A 15,783-nucleotide genomic window follows, 5' to 3' on the forward strand; every position below is an offset into this window, starting at 1 on the left:
TACCTCTTCTTCATCCATTCATCTATTGATGGACACCTGGGTTGCTTCCATATTTTGGCTTTTGCAAATAATGTTGCAATGTTAAACGGGGGTGTATATCTCCTCAAATTAGTGTTTTTATATTCTTTGGGTAAATACCCAGTAGTGATCTGACTGGATCATATGGTAATTCTGTTATTAATATTTTGTGGAACCTCCATATCGTGTTCCATAGTGGCTGCACCAGTTTGCATTCCCACCAACAGTGCATGAAGGTTCCTTTTTCTCCACATCCTCACCAACACTTGTTGTTTCTTCTGTTGTAGATTTTAGCTATTCTGACAGGAGTGAGGTGATACCTCATTCTGGTTTTGATTTGCATTTTCCTGTTAGTGATGTTGAGCACCTTTTCTTGTACCTGTTGGTCATCTCTGTGTCTTCTTGGGAAAAATATCTATTCAGATCTTCTGCCCATTTTTAAATCAGATTTTTTTTATTGTATGAATTCTTTGAATTTGACAAAATACAACATCTTTTTGTGATAAAAGACCTCAACAAATTGGGTAGAGAAGGAACATACTTTAACTTAAGAAAGACAGTATATGACAAACCCACAGCTAACATCATACTGAACACTGAAAGGTTGAAATCTTTTCCTTTGTAATGAGGAAGAGGGCCCACAGAGGTGCCCACTCTAAACAGGCTTTTGCTACATAGTACTGGGAGTTCCACCTAGAGCAATTAGGAAAGACAATGAAATGTAAGGCATCCAAATAGGAAAGAAAAAAGGAGAAGTGTTATTATCTGGAGATCATATGATCTTATATGATAATTCTAAAGACTCAATCAAAAAGCTATTGGAACTGATGAACAAATTCAGCAAAGTTGCAGGATATAAAATCAACATGCAGAATTGATTGTTTCCATACACTAACAGTGAATTATCTGAAAAGGAAATAAAGATAATTATCCCATTCACAATAGCATCAAAAACAATAAAATACATAGGAATAAATTTAACCAAGGTAATGAAAGATCTGTACAGTGAAAACTACAAATCTTTGATGAAAGAAATATAAGAAGACACACACAAATGAAAAGATATCCTGTGTTCATGGATCAGAACAATAAACATCATTTAAATGTTTATACTACCCAAAGCTGTCTGTACGTTTGATGCACTACCTATAAAAATTCCATTCACATTTTGCACAGAAAAAGAAATCCTAAATTTGTATGGAACTACAAAAGTATCTGAGAAAAAAGAGCTAAGCTAAAAGTAAGCTGAAGTATCCCTCTTCCTGATATCGAACTACATAGTTATATTAAAACAGTGTATTCTGTCATAAAAATAGAACATATAGGTCAATGGCACAGAATGGAGATCCCAGAAATAAACCTCCACCTGTACGGTCAATTAATATTTGACAAAGGAGCCAGAAATACTCTATGGGCAAATGATAGTCTCTTCAATAAATGATGCTGGAAAACTTTATAACCACAACCAGAAAATGAAATCGAACCCTTATTTAAAGCGTTCACCAGAATTAACTCAACGATATTAAATACTTTAACATAAGACCTAAAACAATGAAACTTGTAGAAGGAAAACAATAAAACTTGTAGAAGTTTCCTTAGAAGGAAACTCATAGAAGGGAACTTAAGAGGAAGAGCTCCTTACCTTTCGTCTTGTAATGATTTTTTTTGGTTATGACACCAAAAATACAAGCAACTAGGAAAAATCAACAAATGGGACTATATCAAATTAAAAAGCTTCTGCACAACAAAGGAGCCCATCAACAAAATGAAAAGACAACCTATGAAAAAGTATTTGAAAACCATATATTCAATAAGGGGTTAATATCCCTTTTCTTTCTTGATGAGTCTAGCTAAACATCTATTTTATCTCTTAAAAAACTAGCTCTTATTATTACTGATCTTTTCTATTGTCTTTTTATTCCCTATTTCATTTTCTAACACTCTCATCTTTGTTAACCTGCCTTTTACTGTGGGCTTAGTTTGTTCTTTTTCTACTTCCTTGGAGTGTTAGGTAAGTTGTTTATTTGAGATCTTTTTTTTTTAAATATAGGTGTTTACTGCTGTGAATTTCTCTCAGAAATGTTTTTTGCTACATTCTGTAAGGTTTGATATGTTGTGTTTCCATTTTTTTTTTGTTTCAAGATATTTTTAAATTTTTCTTCTCATTTCTTTGTTGAACAATTGGTTTTCAGGAACATGTTGTTTAATCTCCATGCATTTTTTAATTTTCTAGTGTTCTTCTTGTAATTGATTTGTTAGTTGCATAGCATTATGGTCAGAAAATAGGCTCGTTATGAAGTCTCCTTAAATTTATTTTGACTTGTGGCCTAATGCACTCTCTCCTGGAGAATGTTCTGTGTGTGCTTGAGAATAATATGTATTCTGCTGCAATATTCTGTAAATGTCTTTTAAAATTCATTTTGTCTAAGTCCAAAATTCATTTTGTTTAAGTCCAGTGTTTCCTCATTTATTTTCTGTCTGGATGGTCTGTCTATTGTTCAAAGTGGGGTATTCAAATCCCCTACTGTTACTGTATTGCTGTGTATTTTTCCCTTCAGTTATGTTCACATTTGCTTTGTATATTTAGGTTCTCCATGTTAGGCGCATAACTAGTCAGAAATGTTATATTCTCCTTATGAATTGACCTTGTATCATTATATTATTCTCTTCTTTGTCTCGTTACAGTTTTTGGCTTAAAGTGTATTTTGTTTGGTAGCCTAGTTATTCCTGCTTTCTTAGGCTTCCACTTTCATGGGATATCTTTTCCCATCAACTTTGCTTCAGCCTGTGTGTGTCCCAAAACCTGAGGTGAGCTTCTGTTTCCTTGATTGCAGGATTTAATCCATTACATTTAAAGTAATTATTGACAGATAGGGCTTTACTGTTGCCATTTTAATTGTTTTCTGTGTGTTTTGTAACTCCTTTATCCTTTTCTCTCTCTCGTACTCTTCCTTTGTTATTTGATCATTTTCTATAGCGGTGTGCTTAGATTTTTTTCTTTTTACCTTTTGTGTATCTGGTATAGATTTTTGCTTTGTAATTGCAGTGGGGCTTACTTAAAACATAACAGTGTATTTTAAGCTGCTAACAGTTTAACTTCTAATGTATATAAAAGCTCTACATTTATTTGCCCCCAATATTTTGTTTTTAATATCACAATTTATATCTTTTTACATTGTTTATCCATTTCCAGATTATTGTAGTTCTTTTAATACTTTTTAAAAATCTTCATGTGAGAGTTAGAAGTGATTTACCCACCACCATTACAAAATTAGAGCATTCTTTTTTTTTTTTAAGATTTATTTATTTATTTGCCAGAGAGAGCAAGCAAGACCGAGAGAGTGTGCACAAACAGGTGGAACAGTAGGCAGAGGGAGAAGCAGGCCCCGCTGAGCAAGGAGCCACACGTGGGACTTGATCCCAGGACCCTGGGATCATGACCTGAGCCAAAGGCAGACGCTTAACTGACTGAGCCACCCAGGTGTCCCACAAAATTAGAGATTCTGAAATTACACGTTTACCTTCACCAGTCAGTTTTATATTTTTATTTGTTTTTCTGATACTGGTGTCTTTTGGTTTTAGGTTCAGGAATTACCTTTTTTTTTTTTTTTAATAAGTTTATTTAAGTAATCTCTATACCACAATGGGGCTCAAACTCATGACACCAAAATCAAGAGCCACATGCTCTACTGACTGAGCCAGCCAGGCACTTCAGGTTCAGGAATTACCTTTACTATTTCTTGTAAGATTGATCTAGTGTTAATGAACTCCTTCAGCTTTTGTTTTCCTGGAGAACTCTGCATTGTCTCTCAGTGTGTGCTGCTTTGGATTCATCTTGTTTAGAACTCTTCGGGCTTCCTGGATCTGCATGTCTGTTTCTTTCCCCAGGTTGGGAATGTTTTCAGTCATCTTTTCCTTGAATAAATTTTCTGCCTCTTCTCTCTCATTCTTTCTCCTTCTGGGACCCCAGTGGTGCCCATTTTGGTCCATTTGATGATGTACTTTATAAGTCCCTTCATTCTTTTTCATTCTCTTTTTGTTCCTTTAATTAGGCAGTTTCCTTAATTTTGCTGCCAAAAAATAATTGGCTTTTTATTCAATGAGACTGGTGTCATTGAGCTTGGAATTGCATAGAATTTTAAGATGATGATTGTTATTATGGATGGCCTGTAATTCACTAGATTGAAAAGAGAGGGTGTCCCTAACATAGAGGACAGCTGTTGGGGTACAGATTGGGTATCATAAATCACCTCTTGAGAGAAAGTATGCCAGATACTAATTTATTTACAAGATCTTTCTGCCTGCTACCTTTTTCAGGTTCTGGCTACAGTCTGCATTCAAAGCCTATGTATGATTTCTAACATCAGGGCCCAAATGGATTCACTGTCACTTGCATTCACTTGGCCTCAAGATATTATAGCCTTGATTTTCCTTAGGCATTCTACAAAAATTAAACCCTAGAACTAGTTTCAGGACCAGCAGTTTTATTGAAGAGAACTGTCTTAACATCATGAAGTTCAAGAATGTTTTAAGTAAATGATTGAATGTTTATTATAATTCTCTTAGTAAATCTTTTCCCCAGCCAGGCTAACCATTTCAAAATCCTACAGTTTTCTATATATCTTAGCTTCTAAGTGTTTGTTATCTCAGATGCTGTATTCCAAACCCTCTATAAAATAGTTTGTTAGCATTTCTTTGATATAACCACTTAAAAGGAGGCAGCTTTATATCATTTAATATGGTGTGATCCCCAATATACATTGCTAAATGAAAAAAAATGAAATATGTACTGCTCAGTATGTCTATATTAAACTTTAACAATACTGGGAATGCAAGAAGTCTATTACCTTCCTTGGCCTATTGTTTTAAACTAAAGTAATATTCAGCAACATAATTTAGGGACTTGTAACAACCCAGGAATCTGGTGAGTCTGAAAATTATTGACTTTTAAGGTATTGTCTTTCTATATTTATCCTGTATAGGATTGACTTAACTTTTTAGTTCACAAAAACATCTTTTGCGGTAGCTAAAGCTTATATCCTAAACGTTGCAAACTGAATTTTTTTATTGTTGTTGAGGAGAACAAGAATACAGATGTCCTAAAGAAAGCTATTTCTTCTGTAGTCAGTATTATCCAGCAGGTAGTTGTAATATAATATAAAACGCCTTTGAGTTAAGACTTGTAGAGAAGTTTTAAGGCCACTAAGGGTGTGAAAACTCCTTAGTGTGTTTGCCATGTGCCAAATATTTTGATAAAATCTCTGAAGTCAGGACTCAGATTTTAATGCAAATTAGCATTGGAAGATTCCTGTCATGTATAGTTACAAATTAGCAGTCCTTTCATAGTTACTGAATGTACAACTGGTAGTGGAATTAAGACCACCACAATGGCTGTTGTCAGTGACCTCAAAGTGACCATTTAGCAAGGACTGGCAGTTACAGTGTTAGCTCTGTGTTAATATGGCAAATTAAAAACAATAATAAAGTTTTTCTTAATATTTGCAAATGACTTTTAGACATTGAACTATTAGAATTTTCAATTGTATTGCCTTGACACATTTCCTACCAGTTTACTTACGTATAAGATACTATTTATTTTTGGCTGCCTCAACATCTAAAATTCAGGTCTAGTCAGTAAAATAACTGTCTAGTCAGTATTCTGGTAAAAAAGATTTCTCTCATTCCTACATTTATAAAAGAATGTTATGTAGAATGTACAGTGTTTTGTATGTTCCATACACAGAATCACAGCTTGGATACCAGATTTAAAAATGGGCATCTTAATATTATACTCTTTTAATAAAATGTATGCCATATTTGATTTTGTTACTGTTCAAATATTGTGTTCTTTCAGTTCTGTTTTTTTCCTAAATATGGTGTTTGTAAAATATTTCCAGTAGTTTCCTTAATCTAATAGTGAAAAGTAAAAGTCTTAGGCTTGTTAATAGATTCCATGATATGTAATTGTATTTTTAATGCTATTATTTAATGTACTTCGTGTTTGAAAGACTATTAGCTATTTAAACCTATGAATTCCCAATTCTGTTTGTTTTGGGATTCAAGAAATTGCATCAAAGTAAAAAAGGTAAAAATCAATCCCTTTTTAAAAATTTGGTATTTAAAATTCTATAGGCTACCACATATGTGTCATTATACCCTGTTACTGAAACCTTTTGAATTCTTGTATGACAGTTTTCAGTTTTGTAGTTTTCAATGATTTAAGAAATTAGGAAATTATTTGCAAAAAATTCTAAACAAAAGTTACACAAGCATTGCCTCAACTGGAGTATGAATAGTATTTTGGAGGGGAAAGGTTCATAAGTTTTTGAAATTCAAGTTTATGTCTAATATTAAAAAATTCAGTTATAGAAAAAATATAATAAAATATCTTCAAAAACAAGATAGAAAATAAATGAAAATGAGACTTGCTTAATATAGTAACACTCTGAATTTCTAATTTTAGGTGATGGAGTATGAGAATAGGATTCGAGCATATTCTACACCAGACAAAATCTTCCGATATTTTGCCACCTTGAAAGTAATCAATGAACCTGGTGAATCTGAAGTGTTTATGACTCCACAAGATTTTGTGCGATCCATAACACCCAATGAAAAACAACCAGAACGTAAGTGCTAAAGTGAAAAATGAGATTGATATTAATTTTGTTATATGCTTCCTTGTTTCTTTCTTTGTATTACCTAACCATTATAATTATATGCCATAATTGTATTTATTGTGTAGTGACTGAATGTTAGGCATTATTCCAGTCTTTAGGAGTACAAAAGAGGATCCAACAGTCTAATGAGTCTATCATCAACCAGGATATTGGGTTTAGGAGGTTGTACCCAGGTGTTACCTACCAGGAAAATTTAAAGACATATACTTGTTGCCACTGGGCCAAGGGAGCACAGATGGAACAAGCATCAGACAGACCAAAAAACCTGGAAAGGAGGAGACTGAGAAGGAAGGCATTTCAGGGAATAGGAGCTTTGAAGGACCACCTACACCTGGAAATCCAGAGTGCAACGTGTATGCCCAGGGCCAGCCATGTTTGGAAAATACTTGAGTGGGCTTGGACCCCTTTCTGATCTTTATGCCCCATGTGAGGAGGTAGTGAAAGTTAAAGCAGAGTTGTCAGAGGTCTAGCCAAAAATCAGGGGAGGTCCCCAGCTCAGAGCCAATCTGCAAATGTTAGGAGAGTTAGGGTGTTTTTTGTTTTTTATTCTTTTTGCCTCCAGCATTTAAAGAAGTCTATGTCATGTCACTTGCTGACTGTTTAGGTAATAGAACAGAAATGTCAATAGTGGGGCACCTGGGTGGCGCAGTCATTAAGCGTCTGCCTTCAGCTCAGGGCGTGATCCCAGCGTTCTGGGATCGAGCCCCACATCAGGCTCCTCTGCTAAGAGCCTGCTTCTTCCTATCCCACTCCCCCTGCTTGTGTTCCCTCTCTTGCTGGCTGTCTCTGTCAAATAAATAAATAAATAATCTTAAAAAAAAAAAAAAAAAGTCAGTAGTGACACATGACAGAGAACACAATCTTTGCAAAAATATTTTGGAAAAAAGTTACTAAACATTGATGGCTGTAGTCCTCAACAAGGTATATAACATGAAACACTGGGAAATAGGGAGAATCTGTTTTAATTACTACATTATAATATTCAAAATGTCCAATTTTAATAAATTGTATGGCATACCAATAATCAGAAATAAATGACTCATCAACAGAAAAAAAAAGAAATTGGCAGAAACCATCCCTGAGGAAGCCCAAGCTTGCACTTACTAGGCAAAGACTTAAAATCAACTCTCTTAAATATGCTCAAAGAGCTAGATGAAACCATTGACAAAGAAGTGTAGGAAACAAGGTGAACGATGTGTTAATAAAGGAATAGAAATCATAAAAAAGGAACCAAATAATAATTCTTGAGCTTGAAAATTGCAGTAGCTGAAATAAAAAAATGCACTAGAATCATTCAACAGTAGATTTTGAGCAGGGAAATAGAAGAATCACAGAACTTTGGGGCGCCTGGGTGGCACAGCGGTTAAGTGTCTGCCTTCGGCTCAGGGTGTGATCCCGGCGTTCTGGGATCGAGCCCCACATCAGGCTCTTCTGCTGGGAGCCTGCTTCTTCCTCTCCCACTCCCCTGCTTGTGTTCCCTCTCTCGCTGGCTGTCTCTATCTCTGTCGAATAAAAAAATAAAATCTTTAAAAAAAAAAAAAAAAGAATCACAGAACTTAGATTAATTGTTACTGTCTAGTCAGAGGAGCAGAATGCAAAAAGAATGAATAAAAATGAACATAGCCTAAGATACATAAGAGACACCATCAAGATACCAACATATGTATAATGGGAATCTAAGAAAGTGAAATTAAGACATTTCCAGATTATCAAATGCTGAGGAAGTTTGTTGCTTGTGGTTCTTCCCTACAAGAAATGTTAAATGGAGTTCTTTAGGCTGAAATAAAAGGATGCCAGACAGTAAATTGATGCCATACAAAGAAATTAAAAAATAATAAAGACCAGTAAAGGTAACTACACAGGGAAATATAAAAGCTAGTATTGCTTTATTTTTTGTTTGTAACTCCTTTTTGCTTCCTTTATGATTTAAAACATAAATCATAAAACAATAATAATAAATATGTTAATGTTGAATCAAGCTACATTATTTTCAATTTAAGATGTTAATTATAATCCCCAGGTTAACCACTAAGAAAATAACTTTAAAATACACAGAAAAGGAAATGAGGAGAAAATAGAAATGGTACACTAGAAAAAATTAAACACAAGAGGGCAAGATTGGAGGATTCAAGAGACAAAAAATATGTAAGACATATAGACAACAATCTACAAGATGGCAAAAGCAGAACCTTTCTTATCAGCAGTCACTTCCAATGTAACTGAATTAAACTCACCAGTTAAAAGAGAGTAAGAGAAAAAATATGATCTAACTTTATATTGTCTACAAGAGACTTGCTTTAGATCCAAAGACACAAGTAGGTTGAAAATGAAAGTGTACAAATAGTAACCAAAAGAGAGCTGAGGTGATTTTACTAATATCAGGAAAAAATAGATTTTTGTGAGAAATTGCTACACAAGACAAAGACATTATGTAATGATAAAAGGGTCAGTTCATCAAGGAGATGTAACCATGACAAATACATACATACCAAATGACAGGCCCCAAAATATATGAAGGAAACATTGACAGAATTGAAATGAGAAATAGTTCTTCAGTAATAGTTGGGAGACAGGGTGCCTGGGTGGCCCAGTCGGTTAAGTGTCCAACTCTTGCTTTTGGCTTAGGTCATGATCTCATGGGTGGTGAGATCAAACCCTGCGTCGGGCTCTGTGCTCAGCAGGGAGTCTGCTTGAGATTCTCTCCTCTTCCTTTGCCTTTCCCCCTGCTATCTCTCTGAAATAAATACATCATTTTTTAAAATGCTAAAAATGGTTAAATTGAAAAAATTATAATAGTTGGGAGACATCAGTACTGCCATTTCAATAATGGATAGAAGGTTAGTGAAGAAAGAGGACTTAATGGTATAAACCAATTAGACCAAAGATATTTATAAAACATTCCACTCAAGAGCAGCAGAATACATAGTCTTCTCAAGTAAAAATCAAATATTCTCCAGAACAGACCAGATAGACCATATGTTAGGTAATAAAATGAATCTTAATAAATTTTAAAAGATTAAAATCATACCAACTATCTTTTCTGATTACCATAGAATGAAATTATCCATCAATAACAGAAGGAAAACTAGAAAATTCATAAATATCTGGAAAGTAAATAGCATGCTCTTTAACAACCAATGGATCAGAGAAGAAATCACAAGAGAAGTTAGTAAATACTTTGAGATAAACGAAAGAGAAAACAATTTACCAAAACATATGCAGTGCTGCAAAAGCAGTGCTGAGAGGGAAACTTATAGCTATTTAAACAGAAGAAAGACCTCAAACGAGTTTCCTAAAAACCGGTGTTGGAACTAAAAAGAAAAGCAAACAAAACCCAAAAATAGTAAAATAAGGAAATAATAAAAGTTAATGTGTAATAAATGAAATGGAGAATAGGAAAATGAGAGAGAATCAATAAAACAAAAAGTTGGTTCTTCGAAAAGATCAACAAAAATGAGAAACCTTTAGCTAGACCAGGAGAAGAAGAAAGAAGCAAAATAACTAAAATCAGAAATGCAAGTGGGGAACATTACTACCTACAAATAGAAATAAAAAGGATTATAAAAGAATACTATGAAAAATTGTATACCAACAAATTGGATTATACCTAGATAAATATGGACAGAGTCCTAGAAACATACAAACTACCAGAACTCTTTTTTTTTTCCAAAAGATTTTATTTATTTGAGAGGAGAGAGAGAGAGAGCACGCACACATGTTCTCTCACAAGCGGGGGGGGGGGGGGGGGGGAGGGAGAGGTAGAAGCAGACTCCCTGTTCAGCAGGAGTCTAATGCAAGACTCAATCCCAGGAAACTGTGATCATGACCAGATCCAAAGGCAGATGCTTAACCGACTGAGCCATCAGGCACCGCAAACTACCAGAACCCTTACAGTTCAACAAAAGGACAACTCAATTAACAAATGGGCAAAGGACTTGAATAAACATCTCTCCAGATAAATATACACATGACCAATAAGCACATGAGAACATGCCTAACTTATTAATCATGAGGGAAATACAAATCAAAACCATGATATACCACCTCACACCCACCAGATTGGCTATAATTTAAAAACAAACAAATGTTGGTGAATATGTGTAGAAATTGACTTGTTGCTGGTGAGAATGCAAAATGGTATAAACACTGGAAAGCAATTTGGACATTTCGCAGAAACTTAAACAGAATTAACCGTACGACCCAGCAATTTCACTACTAGCATAAGCCCAAATGAATTGAAAACAGGTGCTCAAATGAGTACTCCAAAAACTCTATTCACAGTACTCAAAAACACAGTATTCACAGTGCTCATCACCCCAAATGTTGTTTAAGAGCTGAATGGATAAACAGATTATAGTATATACATACAATGGAGTATTTTTCCGGTATGGATGACCCTTGACAACATTATGCTAAGTGAAGTAAGCTAAACACAAAATGCCACATATCATATGATTTTATTTATGTGAAATATCTAATGCAGGTAAATCCATAGAGATAGAAAGTGGGTTGTTAGTTGCCAGCAGCTGGGTTGGGGGAATGAGAACTGATGATTGCTTAATTGCCGTGAGGGTTTCTTTTTTGGAGTGGTGAAAATGTTTTGGAACTAGATAGAGGTGGTAGTTATACAACATATGGATGTACTAAATGCCACTGAACTACACACTTTGAAATGGTTATTTTATTTTAATTGAATTTCACCTCAATTTTTAAAAGGGGAAAAAGGAGAATGTGCAGTCCGTCCTCATTTGCAGATTTTGTGTTTGCAAGTTGGTATACTCACTAACCTGAACTCGTGACCCCATAGTCAGTACTTGCCCTGCTTTTGCAGTCATCTGCAGATATGTGCTGAACAGCAAAAAATTGAGTCACCCCTTACGTAGGTTGGCCAGCTGAAGTCAAGCAATCTAAAGCTCTGCCTTTTTGTTTCAGCTTTCATTCTTTAAACAAATGTCCTTGGAGGGAGGGCGGGAGAGAAGAGGGAGAGAGAATACAATGTCTTTAAACAGAAACACACATAAAACAAGGTTTTATGTGTTGATAGGTTAACAAAAATGTTGTGACCAGATGTTGAGGAACCTAACACCATATTTCCCCTAGGAGAAATTGGTCAGTATTTAGCAATGCATTTTTCATGGCAATTTTATAGAACATAAGTACCACAGTTAGCAAGAATTAGTTGTATATGGTACAGGAGTAGGATATAAAAATGAAACTGTTCTTTTAGAGGATATGTTTAAGGAAGGCATCATAAGGATGGCATTTGAGTTGGATTTTGAAAAATGAATAATAATTCATCACGTATTTGAGAGGGAAAGGGCATCACTCAGAGTGAATAAATTATATGGTCAAAATACAAACATGTGTAATAGCAGTGTGAGCTTGGAGAACCAGAAAGAGTTACGACGTTTTCCAACCAGGGAGTTTATGTTTTGCCAATATTTATTAATATAAATACATCTCTAGGACAAATGAAAACTCTAGTAGGACTATCACCCCTCAAAGGTGCGGGAAATCTATATATTTACACTTTTTGTTATGGAAATTTTCAAATATAAAAATACAGAAAATAATATAATCAACCTATATATGTGCATCACTTAACTTCAACAATTGTCAACACATGGCCAATCCTATTTCATTTATAACCTTCTTACTTCTCCTCCTCACTCTAGACTGTTTTAAAACCGATCATCATGTCATTTAATCTGTAAATACCTATATGTGTGTCTAAAAGATAAGTACTAAAAAAGTCAATAACAACAATAATTTTTAAATATTACATTTCTTAAAAATAGCATTCATTTCTTAATAGCAGATATCCAGGCACTGTTCAAATTTCCCTATTTAGAAAACAATATACATAGTTGGTTTGTTAAAACGAACCTCCAGAGAAAGTCACACACTGTATTTGTTACCTCTAACGTCTTTACCTACAGGTTTTTTTCCTTTTTTCTCACCTTTATACAAGATGAGTTATAAGCCTTGTTTCATATCTCTCACCTCACCTTTCACCTTTTTGCTCAGATTGGTGCTGCAGCGGTTAGCAGTATAGAGATTTAGCCTGACAAGAAGAAACGCCCGCTATGCTACGTATCTCTTGCTTTCTGCTTTAGAGCATCTCTGCTGCTGTAGCATGGGACCTCTGCAGGAGCACACTCAACTGTGTTGGCATATGTACTCATGTGGAGGTACTCCAGTGGAGTTTACTCTTTGTTGAGATTTGGTGAATCAAATACTCTCTTCCCCATTGTCTTGGGTGCTCAGTTCTGAGACACAAACTACATGGTTTCTCACATGGGCCAAGGAGAAGTGAGCCCTAGTTGTCTAAAGCAGTAAATCGGCTCAGTAACACACCCTTGAATTGGCTTTCCCTCCTTTCCTGTTTCACTTTTCCTGATCCTCTTGTACTGGTTCCCTACTTTTCAGGAAACCCAATCTAGACATCATTTATTTGTGAGAGAATGTGAGTCATTTATATTATAAAATTTCCCACACTTTGGATTTTACTGATTATGTCCCTATGGTATTATTTAATATGTTCTTCTATACTTTGTATTTCACCCATGTAGAAAATATATAGAAAGCAACTGAAAGAGAATATACCAAATGTATTCTCTAAATGCTGAAGTTATAAGGAATTATTTTATTCTTCTTTATATGTTCCTTTATTTTCTAATAGACTTCATACACATTTATCCAACACATATTGATTGAACTCTGCTGTGAGTTAGACCCTATTCTACATGGAAGGGATGCAGTAATGAATCAAATAGACAAAAATTCCTGCCTTTACAGGGTATACCGTCTTTTATAATCAAAAAGAAGGTATATAAAACTTTCTACTAATTGCATTGAATTTTAGATTAAGAACCTTTTAAATTAGTTTTAGCTCCTTGTTTTGTGAGATGTGGAAGGAGAGATTAAAGAAGGTGTCAGTGTAAGATGGAGGAAAAAGGATTGTGAAGTATTTTCCTGGTTTTTATGATAGTAAAATATTTTTGTACCTGTCACATCATTTATGAATCTAATTTATATCAGTAGCTTTAAGAATGTGCTTTGCTTCCAGTGTGACAGTGAAAATGAAGCAATACTCTAGGCAGGTCACTAAAGATTACTTGGTCATTTGAGGAAGATTTTTTCCACCTTTTGGAAATCATATATTTTAATTGCTTCTACACATTTTGATATTTAACTTTGTAATCTTTTGTTTTTTAATTATGAAAAACCTGTTACATGAACTGAATAGTTACTAAATGTCTAATATGCCGTGCACATTCCTGGTTTTCATAAAAACCCAGAATAATGAATAATTGCTTTTCTTTTAAGTTGATGATCATGAGGGAAAATTATAATATATTAAAATGAGATTCATTTGGAAAATTTGGCTTCATTTTTGTTTGCTCATGAACAAGAATTTCCACAAATGTTAATGCAGTAGAATTAAAATATATATTATTTCTATATGGGTTGAGATAAAGAAAAGAATAAGGCTTTTTTTTATATAGTTTGAATTTCTGTCATCAGATGGCTGGACTCTAGCCAGTAGTTCATATTTCAACTTTGTTGTGTCATATCTTTCACACATACCATATCCCAGTATACCTAGCAGATCTAAATTTATAAGTTTTAGTTTTAGAACAGTTTAAAAATAATCAAAAAGCATACAAAATCCTAAAAATAAGCAGTTTTTTAAAAAGATTTTATTTTAGAGAGAGAAAGAGAATGCAGGCAAGTGGTAGGGAGGGGAGAGAGGGAGAGAAAGAAAATCTCAAGCAAACTCCCCACTGAGCGGGGAGCCCGACACAGGGCTTAATCCCAGGACCCCGAGATCATGACCTGAGCTGAAATCAAGAGTCTTGACGCTCAAACTGAGCCACCCAGGTGCCCCTAAGCAGTTTTTAAATGAGTGGAGAGCTAAGGATGCCTGGGTGGCTCAGTTGGTTAAGCATATGCCTTTAGCTCAGGTCATGATCCTGGGTTCCTGGGTTTGAGCCCTGCATTGGGCTCCCTGCTCCATGGGAACCTGCTTCTCCCTCTCCTTCTGCCTGCTTCTCCCTCTGCTTGTGCTCTCTCTCTCTGTGTCAAAAAAATAAAATCTTAAAAGAAAAAAAAAGTGGAGAGCTGATGAATTTCCGTAAAAAGCTGATTAAGAATATTTCTGCACTGGGGCGCCTGGGTGGCTCAGTCGTTAAGCGTCTGCCTTCTTGGTGGGAAGCCTGCTTCTCCCTCTCCCATTCCCCCTGCTTGTGTTCCCTTGCTCGCTGTCTCTCTCTGTCAAATAAATCTTAAAAAAATAAATACTTCTGCACTGAATACCAAGAAAATTTAGAGTAGCCATATTTAAGTAGGAAAGACATTAAATGGAAAAAAAAGTACAGTATATACTTGAATATGTCTCATCTCCCTTTCTGTGTAATCTTCATGTCAGCACCATCCCCAGGTATAGTGGATAACGCAGTTGCTTCAGGTTCTGGGCTTTGAGTGACTTTTGCTACTGTAATAACCATTATTACATAGCCAGTCAATGATTGGGGAAGCAGCAGCAAAGGGAGAATTTTTAAAGATCTATATAGAAAAACTAGCTTTAGTCAGAGCAAAGAGGATCCCTATTTCCTTTCCATCATATCCCACTGGCTGACTGTATTTATATTGACCTGATTTTGTCTCCGTGGAACATGAAAAGAGTATAAAAAGGTAAAAATAGATCATACTATGATTTACTTGTCCTGGACTTCATATTCCCTCTGCGATGACCATTCATGTGTTTAATAATCTTACCTTTACTTTGAGACACATAATTTTATACTTGATCACATACAGTGGGTTCTAGATCAAGATGGTGACGTAGGAGGATTCTGAACCTCCTCCCACAGACACACCAAATCTGTAGCTAGATACAAAACAGTTTCCTCTGAAAGAAACCCAAAAACTAGATGAGCGACTCCTACACATTGGGCAAATGAGAAAAAAACCCACATTGAAATAGGTAGGAGATGCTGAGACACATTCTTGCCATAAACCCCATCCTTGGCAGAACAACCAGTAGTCGGGAGGGAATTCACAACCCTGAGCTTCTAATGGAGGA

At 35.1% G+C, this 15,783-nt stretch overlaps 1 protein-coding gene across 4 annotated transcripts in view; it reads left to right on the forward strand.

Moving 5' to 3' along the window:
- The window catches only part of MICU1 (mitochondrial calcium uptake 1), a 233,748-nt gene that overhangs the window by 71,273 nt on the left and 146,692 nt on the right, over positions 1–15,783 (forward strand). For all 4 annotated transcript variants that reach the window (XM_045783578.2, XM_045783582.2, XM_045783581.2 and 1 more), the window contains exon 4: positions 6,482–6,644. In XM_045783578.2, coding sequence (XP_045639534.2) covers positions 6,482–6,644 — 163 coding nt within the window. The remainder of the gene's footprint in view (positions 1–6,481; positions 6,645–15,783) is intronic.

Source organism: Ursus americanus, chromosome 6 (genome assembly GCF_024610735.1).
Source record: "Ursus americanus isolate L20-20 chromosome 6, mUrsAme1.1.p, whole genome shotgun sequence".
Lineage (NCBI taxonomy): Eukaryota > Metazoa > Chordata > Mammalia > Carnivora > Ursidae > Ursus > Ursus americanus.